The sequence below is a fragment of the Oppia nitens genome, unplaced genomic scaffold, assembly GCF_028296485.1.
Source record: "Oppia nitens isolate AA-2021 unplaced genomic scaffold, nextdenovo-longstitch-racon4-pilon3 scaffold20_pilon_pilon_pilon, whole genome shotgun sequence".
Lineage (NCBI taxonomy): Eukaryota > Metazoa > Arthropoda > Arachnida > Sarcoptiformes > Oppiidae > Oppia > Oppia nitens.
In genome coordinates, this window is record NW_026533200.1 from 1 (window position 1) to 20,663 (window position 20,663).

The 20,663-nt window shown below is 20.3% G+C and overlaps 1 protein-coding gene across 1 annotated transcript; it reads right to left on the reverse strand.

The window, feature by feature from the left end:
• Positions 1–7,889: 7,889 nt before the first annotated feature.
• LOC128953093 (uncharacterized) lies at positions 7,890–8,417 on the reverse strand. The gene is made up of 2 exons (XM_054298567.1): positions 8,364–8,417; positions 7,890–8,267 (listed from the first exon to the last, which is right to left on the reverse strand). The coding sequence occupies exons 1-2, from the start codon at positions 8,415–8,417 to the stop codon at positions 7,890–7,892; spliced, it is 432 nt and encodes a 143-aa protein (XP_054154542.1).
• Between the last annotated feature and the right edge of the window lie 12,246 nt (positions 8,418–20,663).

Genomic DNA, 20,663 nt, shown 5'->3' on the forward strand with positions numbered 1-20,663 from the left:
TGGACTATGTCTATAGTTACCTAGTGAGTGATCCATGGATTGAACATGCGAAATATTATCCACATTGTGCATTTTTGCGTGAAAATAAAAGCTTAGTTTTCATGAAAGATATGTACGGAAATTCATAATGAAAGACTAAATAATGATAAAATAAAATGTTTTGATATAACTAATGTAATAATGAATAATAAAATAGAAAATAACATGACATGTAAAATATGTTGCTTATAAATGAATTTATTAATATTTGTATTTTTTCCACTTTGTTATCATTTATTAACTTGTTATACATGTTCAGTAAAAATTAACTAATTGTCCAATTTTTGTAATGCAATTATTGTATTAAAACAAAAAAATTTTATTTCTTAATAATATTTTACATGAATAAAAAATAACATTATTTAAACAAAACGTTCATTAAAAATTTTTCTGCTCGAAATTCTTTTTTCACAAAACATAAGACCTATTTTCTCCAATAAGTTTACATTTTATTTCTAGCGAATACGTCTATCCTTACTTTTATCAATGCCAATTAGAAATTCTTGCTTATTTTGAAGCATGTAGGCAAACAGCCATTATTTTTACTTGCCCATTATCACGGGAATCTAGCCGATTTCTGTATTTTTTAATTTATTAATTATTTTAATAATTATTTTTGTCATTCAATAATCTCTTACGTAAAGTTTAATATTCTTTTTCAGACTATAATTTCTTATTCATATTAATATATAAAATATATAGAATAATAACCACAAGTAGTTAAACAAATAATATTATAATAGTATTTGATTAAAATGTATTTTACATTTAATTTAATAAAGGAATATATTTCTAGGTGATAAGGTTTTCTTCCAAATGAATCAAAATATTCAATTGGTCCATGGGGGGGGGGGGGGGGGGGGGGGGGGGGGGGGGGGGGGGGGGGGAACATATATAGCAAACCAGTGTTCTCCAGGTTGTGATGATTTATGTGTGTTAACAATCAATACGGTTTAATAGTTTTTATATAACTTATCTGATTTAAAGCTAAAACACCACAAAATTGTTTTTTTGCTATTTTATCTCTTTTAATAAAACTTAATATTTGAATAGAATTCATGTTTAGTAATCAGTAGTTACATTTCTATTTTCATCAATTTCTATAGTATTATCAAATACAGCATAACAAATTAACTTTATAGCATTTGCTAAATTTTCTGAAAATTTTAAATGCATTAATATATCCACTTTTTAGGTAAATTTATATATTTGTTAGTAAAACTAAAATCATTATTTAAATTAAGCATATAAACATAATCCATTTTTATAATTTTTAACGTCAATTGGAGATGGGTTATTAACGTAATTATATCCTAAATTCAATAATAAATCGTGGTATTCTCTAGCAAATAAATCTGTTGTATAGTTAGGTTGATACGGTACTTTAGGTATCATATCTCCATTGACATTTAAACTTAAACTATTTAAATTAAAATTTTGAAATCTTAAAGGATCTCGATAACTATTTCCTCTGTAAGCTGCATCGTCAACCATACCTAAAATAATTTTACTAGGTAATTGACCTAGATATAAATTATCTATATTAAAGTTGATTGTCCTTGAGTTAAATTAATTACTTTAATATTAGGTGTTAATCTTCATATATAATGCATTAGAAATTCTTAATGCTTGTGCGTGTGCATTAAGTAAATTTGGTGTTACTTTAACTTTCGAAGCAAAAACACTCATATCTGTAATTTTTAACAAAGGATATTGATCTGTCATACCTGTGTTTCAAGAAACTGTTGGCCATCTTTCATTGCTTTAGTAAATTCTAATTTAATTAGTACACTAATTAATAATTTATTTGTTATATAAATATTGGCCCATGTAATTTTCCATAAAATTGCATTACTTTACTAGCATTACATAAAGTTGCTAAGTGTTCATTTGGATTTTCATAATTATATGCTGGTGTCCAAAAAGTTGTAACAAAGCCAGATGATGCAACAGTTGAGTTAGAATCATTTGATTGCTCAGTAACCGCTTCAATAAATGACATATAATTATAATTTTGAGCAGCTTGACTCACTAATGTTGATCCGAGATAAATAGCTAATTGATCAAATGCTGTGTTTAAAACGTAATTATCGGCGCAAAATTATTAATTGCTGCTGCAAAATTTGTTCCGTCTCTGTTTGTTAATTTACAAGTCAAATATAAATAAATATTTCGCATATCAATATACTCATCAGCTGATGCTTGAATTTCAAAATCAATTGTGTTTGAATCTATTACATTTGATTTAGGTCGATATTCAAGTATTTGTTGACTTTCAATTGTTCCTTGATATTTTACTTTTTCAAATAAATCTAATTCATCTTTTAAAATTTCAGTTGCCATATTTAAGCAAATATATCAAATTACGTTTTGTTTATTTTTACCTTTTTTTGATTTTCTAATAAATCGTTTTTTATTTTTATTAGTTCTGGGTTTTCTTCTTAAACCAGAAACTTTGTTTTTATAAATTTTAGTTTTTACAGATTTTGATTTATGTGGCAAAAAATCAATATTATTAGGTTCAATTTGATTTATACCTTGAATTGGTATTCCTTCACCTTTTTGATTATTTTTGCTTGTGCACAATAATATGAATTATAATCCATTCTGATAAGATGTACACATGTTGCTAATAAAAATACAACTAAGTTATATTTTGTACTGAGGTCTTATTATAAGCGTAGCAAATAATTTTCCTTTTCTAAAATAAGATTGTTGTTTTCTTCATCAGTGATACGAAAGTGATTGTATTAAATTCATTGTATTTTAATGGTATAAAATTTTTAACGTTGAAATCAATTTTTATAACATCATCTTTTTCCGAAATATTTGTAGGGATAATTCTTAATATATTAGATTTTTTATTTTGATAATTAGATTCAATAATTATATTACAATAAACAATTAAATAATTTATATTTCTCGAGACACTTAATGGACGAACATCACTTTTAATTTCTTCTATATTTTTAATAGATGTTTTTAAAGCGTTAGGAATGTCGAATTTTGATATGTTAAATTAATTTTTTCATTGTTTATTATTTTATATAAGGAAAAATTATCAAATAAATTATTTATATTATAATTTTTCAAACCTAATAGTTTTTAAATTTTCGTTAAAATCAATATAAAACACCTCTTAACAAATAATATTCTACTTTCTTTTCATTTGTCAGGTATTGCTTTTTTATTTGTTGGTTTTATTTTTTCATATTCTTCTTTACTTATTAAAACATCATCATCATCTAAATTATACCAAAATTTTGTTGGCATATAAAAATTTCCATTTTTAATTTTATAGATATTTTTTGTACTATCAAAATCAAATACAATATTATTAATTCTCCATTCTAAACCAGAACTGTATTCTCCATAATTACCAATTACCTTTGTTGAAGGCATTTTGAATGTTTTTGGATATCTTTTTTAATAGTATTTTCAATGTTTCATTAATTTTAGTTATAATTTCTTTTTTATATGGTCTTTCCAATGAATATCTTTGTTATGTAATATTTCGTAATTTTCAGTTATATATTTCTCCTAATGAATAATTTGAATCAAACTGCACAACAAATTTTGTAATATTGCTTAATCTATGTTTATCGTGCTCAACAATATCATTTTTTATGTCACCATAAAATGATTCTGGTACCCATTTGAAATTATAAGTAAGAACTAAATTTTCTAAAGGTTCTTTTAAATCAAGCCTTTAGGAATAATTAGCTCAGCTAAAGCACACTCTTGTGGTTGTTTAAAAAATATGGATGGATTATAATCTACTTCTACAGTACATTCGTTATTATTATTAGTTAAATAAAAGTATTTATCGTCACTTTCAAAATAATTCATTTTTTAATCAATTTTTATTAATTCATTAGAGTAATAAGAACCTCTTATAATTACACCTTTTTTTGTCTTTTACTTTATATTTATAATAAGGTGATGTATAAAATATTTTATGTATTATAAATATTTCATTGCTATAATTAGGAATATATCCTTTTTGAAATATATTTCTCATTAATTGTATTCTACAAAATCACCAATTTTGTAATTTTGATTCTCTTGTGAAACTTTTATTTTGTATAAATTATTATATACTATTTTTTCATTATTTTTATTAACATCAACTGGTTTATATTTTGTTCTGCTGTGTGTCGTGTTGTTATAGTTATTAATAATATTTTTTAATACATTAATAAAATTTTTTGTTTTGTTATAATACATATATTTGTATAGTTTAACTTTAATTGTTTGATTCCAGCGTTCAACTACTCTAGCTTTTTTAGATGAATCTTTTAATACTAAATGTTTTATTTTTCTCCACTTTAAATATTTTTTTAATTGTTTATTAGTAAATTCAAGACCAGCATCAGTAGATAATATACTAGGTTTGCGTTTAGATAATTTAAATATTTTAATAAAAGCTGCTTTTACAGTTATAGCAGTTTTATTTTTAAGTTGGAATTCCCCATCCAAATTTTGATAAATTATCTATTACCATAAGTACATATCTATAATTCTTATTTATTGTAGGATATTTAATTTCAATTAAGTCTGCCTGCCAATTATGATCAATATAACGAGAAACAATTGAATTTCTTTTAATTTATGTTTTACTGGTCGATGAATTCCATATACATTTTGTTTTGTTAACCATCTTTTAATTTCATTATATGTTATAAATGGATATTCTTCTTTAATTACTTTATATAAATTATCAATTCCACTAAAACTTGATGATTTTGTAATATTATAGTATGCTTCAGATATAGTTTTATTAATATTTTTCCATTCAAATGATTTTGAGACATTAGGTAACTTATAATTTGGCTTTTCTAAATTTCTTAAGTTGTAATTACGTTTAGCTGTAAATAATTGTTTTTTAATTAACGATAAAACATTAGGTTTAATATTTAATTTATTTTGACCAAGTTTATTCTTATTTTTGAAAGTAGTAAATGCTTTTCTTCTTAAAATTTTTGGAGTTACATAATCATCATCATTATCTTCTATTTTTTGAGGGATTCTATTTATGGGAACATTATCTTCAAATACATTATTTGTTACATTAATATAATCTTTGTCTTCAATATTTGTTAAATTTCCTTTTAAATATCAAAAATCTTCTTAAAGAATCAGCATATAATTTAGCTTTGTCACGCTCTGTATAATTTGTGTTTAAAATTAAATGTATTTCTTTGTCCAAGTCATTTAATCGTAATAAATTTGGTTCAGTTTGTAATTTTTGAACATTTAAAAACTCTGAAATTTTATTATTGGAATTATTATCATTCATTAATTTAAGTTTTTTAAAACTCATTTTACGTATATTTTTCTCTGACTTTATTTATGATTTTTTTACCAAAATGACTAATTAAATGAGATATTGCTTGTTGAACAAGTATTTTTAAAAAGATATTGCCACCTTTTTGTATTAAAATATTTTTTCTTTTAATTATAGGAGATTTTATAGAAAGTTGTCGCAATTTATTTTTATAAATTTTAAGTTTATTGAAATCACAAGTTTTTAATGGTATATTTCCAAGTAAACAATTTTTAGCTATTTCTGATATTGCATTTATAATACAATTATTAGCTTGTTTTAATAATTGTTTTCGATCTTTTTTTGTTTTTGCTGTACTTAATTTTTTTAAATATGAAACACAACGTAAAATATTTTTTAATTTATTTGTTTTTAATGTAGACGCATTGGTTTTCATTTTCATGAAAAATGTTAGATCTAACTCTTATATTATCAGGTGTGTTTTGGTCAAAATCCAATAATAAATAACTGAAAGGTTTGTTTTTTGTTGCATCAATATAAGAGTCATATATAAACTTTGGATTACTGCTATCAATTTGATTACTTAATATTTTGACAGAAAGTGTTTCCCTTGGATTACTCATTAAAATAACATATGTGGAATTAGTTGAAATATCACGCATATATTTATTTTTAGGAAATAAATTTTGTATTAACAATATAACTGTTATATTTTTATGATGTGATAATTTAGTAAATAAATCACTTATAAATAAATCATTGCCTACAGTATGCATGTTATCATCAATTATTAATAAATTATTTTCGTTAGAATCAAACATTTCAATATTGCTTTTATCAAAAGTATTAACTTTTTAATATTTATTCCATGAACATTGTTTATTATAGGAAAACCTTGTCCAGAATAATATACAATTTTGTCAAAATAAAATCCAAATAATTCATACATGTTATTTAACATTTTACAAACAAATTCAGTTTTTCCCGAACCCGATGGACCATAGATAATAAATCTTCTCGGGTGTTTAAATGTTGCATCATATGTTGCCATTACAAATTTTAAAATATTAATATTTAGTATTAATTAATATTACACTATATATTTATTAATGTCCTTGAATTTAGTTATAAATAAAGAAACTTTTTAAAATTTTGTTTTAGTTAATATTCGTTTATTATGGCTTTTCTTTCACCAAGTTTCAATGATTTAAAAATTATTATATGTTCTAATGGTTTCAAAATTGATTGTGAATTTATTTTAAGAGAAATTGGATTTTGTTTTAACAATATAAGTGGAAGTGTACCATTTAATTGTCGTATAAATCGAAATAAAATTGATGTTTCAAATAAATATTTAATTGACTACCTTGAAAATGAATTTCATGGATTAAAATTCAACAAAAAGTTTGAGTATGGATTATCAGCAAGTGAATTTGTTCCTGTTATTAAAGCAATATATCATTTAAATTCCAATACTAAAGCAAAGTATATTGGAATAACTAAAAATGATGAAGGGATTAAAGGACTATTATATAAAGCAGGATTTGGTCATTTAATTATTGAAATTGATAACATTGATGTTCTCAAAATTTGTGATAAAACTATTCCTACTGATGGAGAGTTAATGGTTATTCAACAAAATGATATAAGTATTCAACCTTGTAATATTCATGATAGACTTAAATCTATCTATAAACCTCTCTGCGCAAAAACTAAAGCTGAATATTTGTATAAATTATTAAACGACAATAAATCGGATTTAACTCAAGGCCAAGTTTTATATTAATATAAATAGTTGAAAAATTTTATTTTAAATCATTAATAATGAAGCCATTGAATAATGATATACCTTCTTTGAATAATCTTTATAAATCAGATAGTGTTAAACAAACTATATATAGTATTTTAAGTGAAGAATTTGACTACGTTTTTGATTCTCTATTAAATGATGCTAAATGCATCAAATCATTATTAGTTAAAGAAATAATTCGCAATAAAATTGACATTAAAGAAATGTATATTCAATATGGATTCCCTATGGAAAACTTGAAACAATTAAAAATTATATTGGATACAATTAAAGAATGGAAGACTAATGAAGATTGTGACAATGTATTTACCAATAATTGGGATAATGAGGTATATAATTCTAAAACTAATACTAATAACAACTAATTTTTAGTATTTTATAGGAATAAAAGAATTGTTCAAATAATCATCATTTGTTGGCACATATTATAATCAACTAGAAAAAACTTATTTTAATATTATTTGTACTGTACTTAATTTAATTAATAATTAAAAAATAAAAATGTTTTAATTTAATTTTTTTTTTTTTAAAATAAAATAATTACAATATTGAAAATATATATATATAAAATTATATAATGATATATTTTTAATAAATTGGATATATATAGTTTATTTAAAATTTAACAATGATTAAATAATAGTATAAACATTTTAATCTATTAAATATATAAAATAAAAATAGTTTTAAAAATTAAAATTAATAAACATTATAATAAAATAAAAATATTAATAATATTTAAAATAAAATGTATTATTTTCCAGTAGAACCAAATCCTTTGTCAGCTCTTTGTGTTTGTTTAAAAGTTGCATTAAACATTGTCACTTTTTTCAATGGTAATATAATAATTTGTGCAATTTTATCTCCATGAATATAGGCAAAATTATTAATGCTATTATTAATCAATAGCACTTTTATTTCACCAGTATAATCTGAATCGATGACACCAGCTCCTATATCTATACCCTTTAATGCCATTGAACTTCGTGCACATATTTGCCCATAACATCCATTCGGAATTTGCATTTTTACACCAGTTGAAATTAATTTTCTTTCATTTTGTTGCAATACTCCTACATCATTTGCATACAGATCATAACCTGCACTCTGTTCACTTCCTTTTGTTGGTATCTTTCCATCATTTATTAAGTTAATTTTCAATTGTTCATCTAAACAAAAAATAATGTTTATAATATTTAAGATTAACAACTAAATATATAATCTTACCATTCGGTACAATACATTTTGGAAGTGAAGATATACATTCAAATGATCGTTCATTATAATATTTAATATCTGCAACTATTGCATTGGCTAATAAAAGATCTTTTCTAAACATGTAATTGTCTAAAACATTTTCGTTAATTATTTCTATCTTAATATAAGTATCATTATTATCAACCCAAAAGCAACGCATAATTAAATTTACATTTTTTAATTCAATTATATCAAAAAATTTTCCAGCTGAAAATTTTGGTATATCATAATTGTTTTTAATCTTAATAATACATCTATTCATTGGCTCAATTATATAATCAAACAAAGGTATTATATTAATAATACCAAAAGATGACAATTTAATTAAACTTTTTTGAATATTATCTTGGGTAATGGGTAGAGATTTTTCAGTTATATAGGCTCCATTAATTATGTTATTAGAAATTTTTGCCACAGAATTCATATTTAATAACTGGTTTAATTGTTGTGGAGAAGTTATTTTTTTAATAACTATTTTGCTAAATTTTCTAGAGATAATGGGGGAGTTGATGATGATGATGATGATGATGTTGATGCTATCTGATCGTTTAAATGAATTGATGAATTTTGAGATGTATCTATAAAAATTATAAATAAGATTTATAATGACCAAACGGAAGACAATTCACACCATCATCTAAAATGAATGATTTGTCGTCAAAAGGTTGTAATACAAATTTTTGTAATTGAACAGATTTCAAATTATGATTTTTAGATTCAATTTTGTTCATCGTCATATTAAAATATTTTTCTTCATTTAAAACATTTATGTAATGATTATGTGTCATATAATTATTTATAATATATTTTTTTACACCTTTAGCCACACGTTTATTCATAACTTCATCATATTTAATAGAATATAATTTACTTTTTAATCCAATAAATTCATTTACTGGTTTTTCTCCATATTCTGATTTTAAATATCCAATCATTTTTTGATGTTTGTCATTATATAAACTATGATTTTTGAAAAATTTGAGTAATCCATTATAGGTGAGAAATTTTTTCAAATCTTCATAATAGTCGTTAGTTTTAATTTCATAAACTAAACTGTCCGTATCTGTATATAATAATTTTATTTTATTATTATAATGATTTTTAAAAACTTTGTAATGCATAGAATACATGTAATATTTAGAAAGTTCTAAAACGGAAAATCCAATAAATATTGGTTTATCTAAAGTTACATTTGTCTTATTCATTTTAATCAAAGCAGAGTTCTCAGTTAGAATCTGTGCAGTATTAAAATTTAATTTTTGAATATATTTATTTGCTTGTTTCCAATTTAAAGCAAATTTTATATCTATATGTTTTCTTTTGTCTTCAATACTTTTACCAAATACAGAATTATTCATTAATTTATACAAATCTTTTTCAAAATCATTTGTTGCAATTTTTCTAAGATTTGTATTTATTGATATATAAGATTTTAAAAAATCGCTTTGATAAAACCCTATTCCGCGGTGAATTTTTTTATTTTTAATCCTAATTCCAAATACAGTTTTAAATTTTTAAAATGAATAATATATTTAGTTTTATCATAAAATGTTAATAATAATTTTTCCGTAGCTGATCGATTATATCCATACATTTTAAGATCTTTCAATAAATTGTGTTGATAATCACTTAATAAATTGTTTGTAATTTTTAATTTTTCTGGAGCAAGTGGAAAATCATGTTTGTCATGTAAATTTGAAGGATATTCTAAGTCACATTCTAAAATATATCCTTTGTCACCATTTGTTTCAATAGTATTCCAATTTATACTGTTAAGAGTAGTAATGTCAACCCAATTAAAATTTTTTAAAGGTAATTTTTCGCTAAGACTTTTACCATATAGATTATTTACATCTAAATGAGTTAAAAAGATAGTGTCGTTTTTATCATCAAAATTTTTACAATATTTATTATTAGCAATTGAATGTCTTTTAAAGACATTACAAATTCCTCCTCTTATTCCTTGTTCAATAAACATGTACATGTCAATATCTTGCATTAGTTCAATTTCTATTTTTGTTAATTTTAAAGCGGCGGCCCACGCCAAACCAGGTATAGAATAAAAATGACAAGGTTCAAGTTCATATTTATCAAATATCATTTTTCTAAAAGTTTGAAAAATATCACATAGTAAAGCTGTATCCAATAAACAATAGAAATCATGATATTCTCCCAAATTTTTAATTTTCATTATTTTCCAAATTTTTTTAGCAAAATTGTAATCTTCAACACTGATTGATGTATCATTTAATTTAGAATAAAATTTTTCAATTGTTGGTAACTCTGGTTCATCAAATTTTTCCCAACTATCCATGTATTCATATGGATATACTCCTTTTTTAAATAACATTCCAATAAAGTCATTATTAATTTTATTACAAAATATTTGTTTAGTTATCGAAAAATTATTATTTGAAGATTTTAAATTTTTTACTAATACATCTAAACTTTCACTTAAAAATTGGCACGAATCAAGTACTTTTATATTATCCAAAGATATTGAAATAAATTTTTCTATAGATTGTGGTATAACAGTACAGCTTTTAAAATAATTTGATTGTAAACTTGCTATTATAAAATGCGAGTCGTAATTTTTTAAATTGTGAAAAAATAAAGGTATTTTATAAGGTAGTTTGAATCTTATGTTACACATTTTATGAGCAGATCCTCTATATTTTCCAGTTAAATGATCATGATCATAAACCTTATCTTCAGGTTTAATATAGTTTTTACATAAAAAACAAATAGTTGATAAATGATGTTCTTTTAATTCAGAATCAGTAATTATCATTGAATTTTCTTGAACTAATTCAGCATTTATTTGTGTTGAAATTAAAGATAATGTATTTAAAAAATGATTCATACAGTTTTTTCCTCTGTAAACTTTATAAAAGTAAATTTCATTTTGATTTTTTATAACAATAATAGAGTAACCACAAGCGACATGTTGAGCTGTTTGTTTAGTTTTTTTATTAAGTTGCGATTTTTCTTTTACTAATAAAGATTCAAAATCAGCATACATTACATATGGAAATTTATACATATACTCATAGTGTTCAAATTTCATAGTTGGTTTTTTTGACATTTTGACAGTAAGAGGTTTAAAGTGTAAACAATTTTTATAATGTTCGTTTAATTTAATTTTAGTTAAAAATCCATTTAAGCAATTAGAACAGAAATGTCGATAATTTGCTTGCATACTTCCACACAGTCTATTGAAATTTTTAATATAATAGAAATGATTATTATACAACAATAATTTAATAGAATGCTTTGCTTTATGTTTTGATATATAAAGTGGTACAATTGATTCTTCATAAGTTGAAATTTTTTCCCAAGTATAAATATTTATACGAATATTTAGATGTTTATTATTAATTTCAAATTTTTTAATAGATTTTAAATTTAATGGGAATTTTAAATTTTTCAAATTTATATATTTTAAAAATGGTTTAAGTTGAGATAAACGTTCTAAATGAGGACTTTTTTTATTATTAAACTTATAATAATTATTAGCAATAAATCCTAATACAGACCAAATAAAACATTTTTTATCATTAGTTTTTATTGAAATAATTGCACGTTTTCTTAACACATGATCAGGTAGTTTAGTAGTTTCACAACCCCCTTTTAGTGGATTGTATTTAGCTATTCGTACATCTAATCTGTCTATTTCATTTATTATCCAACCGCTACCAAGTGATTCAAATGTATTAATTTTATTATCAAAATAATTTATTAGTCGATTTATTATATATTTATTTTTATAATATTTATTTATTATAAAATTATCACTTGTAAAATAACTTATTGTATAACTTCTAACGCCAGCAGTTTCTTTATAAAATGTACATTGCAAACAAAATTGAATTTTTGTTGATACAAATTTTTCCAAGACATAATCAATTAATCTTTTAATATCATATTGATATTTTAAGAAAAAGTCTTCACTGTTTTTGTAATCTTCAACTGGATATAGTTCATATTGTTGAAGAAAATGTTTGAAAGCATGTTTTGATAATTTGAAGTTTAGATTTTCTGGTAATTTTAGTTTACTTATATTTCCTGATCCAGTTTGGGTAAATTCTATTAATTTATGTTTAATAAACGAAAACATAGTATAAAATAGAATGCCACAAAGTAAACAATTTATCGGCATTGTAATATTTGAGTTTTTAAAACAATTATCATAATGTTTCCTCACTTCGCTATAATGACTTATTTCTGATAAACATATTTGACATCTAGTACTTGATATGATTTTATTATGGTGAGCAAGTCTTTGATGATGTATATATAACCGATGTGAAGAAAAACTTTCATTACAGTCATTGCAATTGAATTGTATAGTTGACTCCTCCATAATGTCTAAATAAAATGAAAATAAAAATAATTAATTTTTACTTAATTATACTAAATATTTTTATAATATTTAGTTGTTTTCAATATATTTATAAAATATTAGATGAAATTAAATCTCAAAAGCAGATAGATTATATAATAAAAGATGAAATTGATAATTGTTATTTATCAGTTCATACAATAATTAATTTAAATGCATCTATATTATGGAATGAAACCGAATCAAAGTTTATTTGGCAGAGCAAATTTCCAGACAATAATATACATTCATATATCTCAAGTTACACGAAACCATATTTACTAGAACTAATTCAAAACAGTACAAAAGATTGTATATGCTGTAATTAAAATTTATTTTTTAAAAAACTATATTTTTTATTTAAAACTATTTTATTATTGTAACACTATATAATTTAAAATTTTTATTAAATTAAATAATTTTTAAAAATTAAATACATTTAGTAATATATTAATTATTATAAAAAATTAATACTTTGTTATAAATATATTTTTTAATTAGTTATCTGTACTATTTTAATAACTTGTAAAAAATGAATTTTGATATTTATAAATAATAAACAAAATATAAATTTTAAATTTTATAATAAAATGCAAATTAATATTAATATATTAATTAATAATATAAAATCGTCAGCAACATCGTGCTACTACAATATAAAAATAATTAATAACATAATAGTAGCACGATTGATGTTACTGTCTCCAATAGACAAATTTTATTATAGCCAAACAGTTAAAATAAAAATATATTAATAATATTAATATAATTAATAATATAAATATTTTTAGTAATATTAATATATTTAATAATATTAATATATTTAATAATATTAATATATTTAATAATATTAATATATTTAATAATTTTAATATATTTAATAATTTGAATAATATATACGGTTAACGGTACCAAACGGTTAAAATAAAAATATTTTAATAATATTAATATAATAAATTATATTAATATAATTAATAATATAAATATTTTTAGTAATATTAATATATTTAATAATATTAATATATTTAATAATATTAATATATTTAATAATATTAATATATTTAATAATTTTAATATATTTAATAATTTGAATAATATATACGGTTAACGGTACCAAACGGTTAAAATAAAAATATTTTAATAATATTAATATAATAAATTATATTAATATAATTAATAATATTAATATTTTTAGTAATAATAATATATTTAATAATATAAATATTTTAATAATATTAATATATTTAATAATATTAATAACTTTAATAATATTAATATATTTAATAATATTAATATATTTAATAATATTAATAACTTTAATAATATTAATATATTTAATAATATTAATATATTTAATAATATTAATAACTTTAATAATATTAATATATTTAATAATATTAATATATTTAATAATATTAATATATTTAATAATATTAATATATTTAATAATATTAATATATTTAATAATATTAATATATTTAATAATATTAATATACTTAATAATATTAATATATTTAATAATATTAATATATTTAATAATATTAATATATTTAATAATATTAATATATTTAATAATATTAATAATATTAATATATTTAATATTTTGAATAATATATATATATATATATATATATAATTAATAATATAAATAATACTAAAAATATAAATATTATTAATAATATATTTATATTTAAAAATATAAATTATACTGAAAATATTTTTTATTAAATCAAAATTTTTAAAATATAAATATAAATAATATAAATACAATTTAAAAAATTATTACAAATACTATATAACTAAAAATTATGTTTTATGCTAACCTTCCAGCAACTGTTATCGAAACAGATCATAGTTATTAATAATTGTTTTAAACTATAATTGTCACATTGGAACTATGCCATTAGTAGACTAAGTTTAAATAGCTTTATTAATAACATTTGTCTGGATTAGAAAAACAAATGTTTTTTACAGCAATACTGTTTATTAATTATAAACAGTTATAAATAAACATAATTTTTTTAGTTACAATTAGTCAGCTCTTCTAATTGAACTAGTGTTTATAAATTAAACAGTTAAAGTAAATTAAAATAATAATAAAACAAATGCATCAAATATTTATTTAAAATTTTATAAGCAATAAAATACAAAGTTGATTAAATAAGTTTTAAAATACATAAAATAATTGATTATAATATTTATATAATAAAATAAAAATTTGATTAAATAAGTTTTAAAATACATAAAATTATTGATTAAAATATTTATATAATAAAATAAAAATTTGATTAAATAAGTTTTTAAAATACATAAAATAATTGATTATAACATTTATATAATATAGTATAATAATAAGTTTGATTAAAATATAACATTATTAATAATTAATAAAATATATTAACATTACAAAATTATAAATTTATGTATAACATAATTGACAATTAACATTTTACATGCAATTTTAATGAAATTTATGTATTAAGACAAAATAAGCTTTTTAACTTTGAGCTGAAAGTTAAAAAATACTCAATTTTGTAACTTTTTTACATAGATTTTTTAGGGCAACTTTTACAACTTTTACATTTGCACATGCATTCCATTTGTACATCAATGCCTTTGAGTTCTGCGAAATGTTTTAATACACGTATAGCAAATGGGATTTTTATTTCATCCATTCTGAACCGTTGGCTACCTCTTTTGATTTTATTATCCATTTTAGAATAGTAGTAATTTAAGAAAACTACTTTACCTTTAGTATTTAATCCAAATCCATTGAAATCTAAAATAAAATATGTTACAAATTGAAAAAATAATTTTAAAAAATATATTTACCTGATCTGTTAAGAGAAATGAACTTTTCGTCATCTTTATCCACAGTGCCAGTGTTCTCGACAATATCAAAATTGTCCTCATTGTCAATCTCTGCGCTTGTAATAACCTTCTGTTTTTTTGGTACAGGTTTAGTTGCCTTTGAAGTGGACTGTTTTGTTGCACGCTTTTTACCCTTTGGTTCAACCAAAACTATGGGTGCATCAGACCCCTGACTTGAGTCAGAATCGCTACCCTCCAAATTCTCATTTGATACAAATTCACGAGATTTTTGAGACATCTGTAACACAAAAATAATTAAAACATTTATCAAAGTTAAATACTCCACTTACTTTTGACTGTATATAACTCAGTATATTACTTTGTTATCTGTAGTACAAGTAAGTTTTGTCTTTAACTACAAACGCTAAAAACGATTATGATTTCAAAAAATGATTTTACTGCGCTTTTATACTCATAAATTGAGGAAAAACTTGTTAAAATAAAAATAATTACATTTGGGCGTTAGCTACATTTTGACAAGCATAACCAAAGTATTAGGGGGACAAATTTTTTAAAATTATATATATGAATATATAAATAAATTTAAAATAAAAATATATATATTTTTTTTTTTAAAAAAAAATTAAAAGAAAAAATTAAAAAATACACAAATTTTATGTTATATCTATTAATCCATATTAGATAATTTAAAAATTCTTTCGAATATTTTTACATATTATTATTATTAAATTGATTCAATAATAATATTTTTTAAAAATACTAAATATTTTGAGAAAAATAAAAAAACGTAATTTTTTGTGTGCGTGTATGATTTTATAGTCGTAATTTTTGAACGGTAAGCAGTAACAAAAATCTGATTTCATAATTGAAATCTAGAGTAAAAATCCTATAAAATTGATACCTCACACGATACCTAGGTCTCATCATAGACCCTAGGGCCCATTTTTTTTTTTTTTTTTAATTTTTTTTTTCGAAAATATTAACCCACCTAAGACTTAATATAAACTCATTTAGACCTTAAATAAAGATTTTAGCATTTTTTAGTGTATTTTAGATAAATTTTAATATTTAATTTTCAATTTACCCCCCTGTAGACACTTTGGTTGTTGTTAAAACACCCAAAGTCAAAACTACACCCAAAGTCGAGCCACACCTGAACGACTATTTTTTATTTTTGTGTAAAAACCGAGGCACACCCGATTTAATTGCAATTAGAAGGTGAAATTTTCTGTATATATATCGCAAGTTTAGTTAAATAAATTTATCATTTAGTTTTACAACTACTTTTGTATAACTTTTTAATATTAATAATATTAATAACTATGCCTAAAGTTAATAAAACTAAACTTCATTCATGTGATTGCTGGTACAACAGAAAACCACTTCCAAACTGGCCGTCTCCATCAAATGGTATGTATTACTAAATAATTATATATATTTAAATAATTTTGTTATATTATATTAATATTTTTTTTATTTTTCAATAGTTTGCGAAAACAATAAGGTGTATAAATGCTCCCTATGTGGATACGAGGATTGGATCATATCTGCTGTCAAAACGCACATCGTTCGAAGACATTCAAAACAAGTTCAAAAGCATTTCGATGAATTTGGTGACGTCAGAAAATTTGTTGAAGTTTGGGACCTGAAGACGGAAGCGGTGGACGACAATATTAACTTGGATTAATTTTTGTATTTTTTTATAACTTAATATTGTCTTTAAATTAATAAAATTAATTTTATTTTCAAAATTGATGTGTATTTTTTCTTAAAAAACTGGTCAAAGGAGGTAAGTGTTAAAACCTAGACAACATATATTTATATACAGAATGACTAAACGCTAAAATTCTTGTATTATATTCTTTAACACATTTTTTTGCAATTTTTTTAATATATAAAAAAACAATAATTACTAACAATATTATTACACTATTATTATAACTAACTAAATAAATAAATAAAATAATTTATATCCATATTATAGACAATAGCATACTTGAAAATAATAATAAAATAATGCATAACTAATACTATTATTGATAATAATAATAATACAAATATTATTATTATTAATTGTAAATTAAATTTTATTTTAAAAAAATGATTTGCATTGTAATAGTTTCCGGTGTTTAAAAATCTTTAGATATTTTAATAAATTTTATAATAATTATAAAAATATTATAGTTTAAAAAAATTTATTAAGTTTTTAGTAAAGTTGTTATTTAATGTATGTGTTGTTAGTATTTTATTTTAATTAAAATATAAATGTTTAGTTAATTTTAATTAGCTATATTTAGTTAAATTTTAGATTAATTATTATTATTATTATTTAGTATACTAATAACAAATATAATATTTATAGTCTATTAATACTATATATATAATAATAAGTATTAATAATTAGTCTATATTTATAACATAATAAAAAAATTATACAAATTGTTTAAATAAATGTCAAAATAAAAACTTTATTTTTAAAAAAAAAATACTTATAATATAATACAATAAATACATAATAAATATCTAACTAAAAAATATTTCATTAACAAAAATTTCATTAATTAATTAACTACACATTTAGTTTGCTTAGTACTATACAATAAAAAGTTTTTTTTTAAAAAATAATTATCAAATAGTTTGTATTGACGTTTTAAAAAAATAATAATTACCAATAAGTATGATATATATATAAACTGTTATTATTATTATTTAAAAGTATAACAAATAAAATATATTTTTTTTACGCTTTAATACATTATATTATTAGTAAGTCATCGAGTATTTCATCGGTAATGAAAATAAATAAATAATATTATTATTATTATTATTGAATAATACAAATAATAATAAAATGTGTAGAAAATTGCAAAAAAATATTATTATTATTATTATTGAATAATACAAATAATAATAAAATGTGTAGAAAATTGCAAAAAAATATTATTATTATAAAAAAAATGAAAATCATTGTCATATCCTCTCTCTCTCTCTCTCTCTCTCTCTCTCTCTCTCTCTCTCTCTCTCTCTCTCTCTCTCTCTCTCTCTCTCTCTCTCTCTTTCTCTCTTCAATTAAACTATAACTCAATTTCTAGATATATATATAAATATTATTAATTAGTTTTAGTAGATTATTATTATTATTATTACAATAGTATACCATTAATGAATTAAATAATAATAATTATTATTATAATTATTATTATTTTTTGTTGAATGTCATCATCACTTTCAACACTCTAATTATTAATCAATAATTTTTTTTTGATTTAATTATTGAAAACAAAAAAAAATTGAAATAAATAAATACATTGTTTTTATTTACAATACAATACAATCCAAACTACATATAAATATTTTTTTTTATAGATATTTCAATGTTTAGCCAATATATATATATATATATATTTAAAGGTATTATTAATTTGTATTATTTATAATACTAATAGTATTAATACAATTTTTTTATATCATATTTAAATATTAGATATATTGATAAATTTGATTTAAATACATATAATAATAATCATTTTTTAATCATTATTATATAAATTTTTTTTTTAAAAATAAAAATAAATAAAAATTTATAAACTTTATTAATGTTAAATAGTAAATTCATCAATAAATAAATATCAAAAAAAAATTTTTACATATATTATTTATATTGATAATACTGTTAAAACTATTATATTTACTAATAATAATAAAAAAATGATTATTAAAAAATATATTAGTAAACAAAATGAAAAATATAATTTATATTTACTTTTTTTTTAAAATTGTTTATTAATTTTTTTTAAATATCATTCAATACATTAATATTTTTTTTAATAAATAAATAATTAGTAAATATTTAAATTATAATTCCGGTATAAATATATAACTAATAAATTAAAATAACTGATTATTAACTATCATTTCCGCAAATAATAATAATAATAATAATAATAAAATAATAAAAATATTTTAATTTTAATTAACAAAAACATTATATATATATATATATATATTGAAAATAAAATGAAAGTGTTTTATAGATAAAAGTGTTTATTTTGAGATTAAAACAACAATTTTTTTAATTAATTTTTTTTGATAAACTAATATAAAGATAACTTTAATTAAAAAAATAAATAAATAAAATCTTCCGTCTTTTTTGTGTTTAAAAAATTATATATTTTTTAAAAAACAAATAATTTATTTTTATCTTAACATTAGAAAACAATTTAAATTAAAACTTAACTTTTTAAGTTAAAAACTTTTAACATAATAAATATAATCTTATTTTTGATTTTTTTTTAAAAAACTAATATATTATTAAATAAGTTTTATATAAATATTATATAATAAATTTAAAAGTTATTTAACTTAATTTAAATTAAATTAATATTATTATTTTTTTTATTAAACTATTGTCACTAAAAAAATATTTGTATAAATAATATATGAAAATGTATTATTGATTTTCGGTCAAATCATTTAAATACATATTAAATGTTTTTTTTTATTAATGATATAAAAAAATTAACAAAATTTTGTTTTAACTAATCAAACGTTTCCTTTAAATTGTTATTTAATACAAATCAACAAAAAAAATAATTTTTTAGATTAATATTATCATATAATACAATATATAATAAATTTTTAAAAAATGATAGTTTAGTTGCATTATACATAAAAAATTTATATATCATTATCAATATTATCATTACTATCCTATTTAACATTATAATATTACTGTATAATATTATATGATAATAATAATTATTATTATTATTTTTGTTTGCAAAACACAAAAATTTTCATAATTGTTACTCAGATTTTACAATGACTTTATCTCATGTTTTATTTTGTTGATAAATATATATATTGTATGTATATATATATATATATATATATGTATGTATTATATTTGTTTCGTTACTTTCCCTGTGGTTTACAAACAACACAAACATACAGTCAGACACACACACACACACACACACACACACACACACACACACACACACACACACACACACACACACACACACACACATACATACACACATACATACACACAT

Bases quoted from the DNA above. Each gene is read 5' to 3' on its own strand.
- LOC128953093 (XM_054298567.1), bottom strand. From the start codon at position 8,417: ATGAACGATCATTTGAATGTATATCTTCACTTCCAAAATGTATTGTAC. The intron at 8,268-8,363 runs GTAAGATTATAT...AATGATGGAAAG, and splicing joins AAAATGTATTGTACCGAATG to ATACCAACAAAAGGAAGTGA.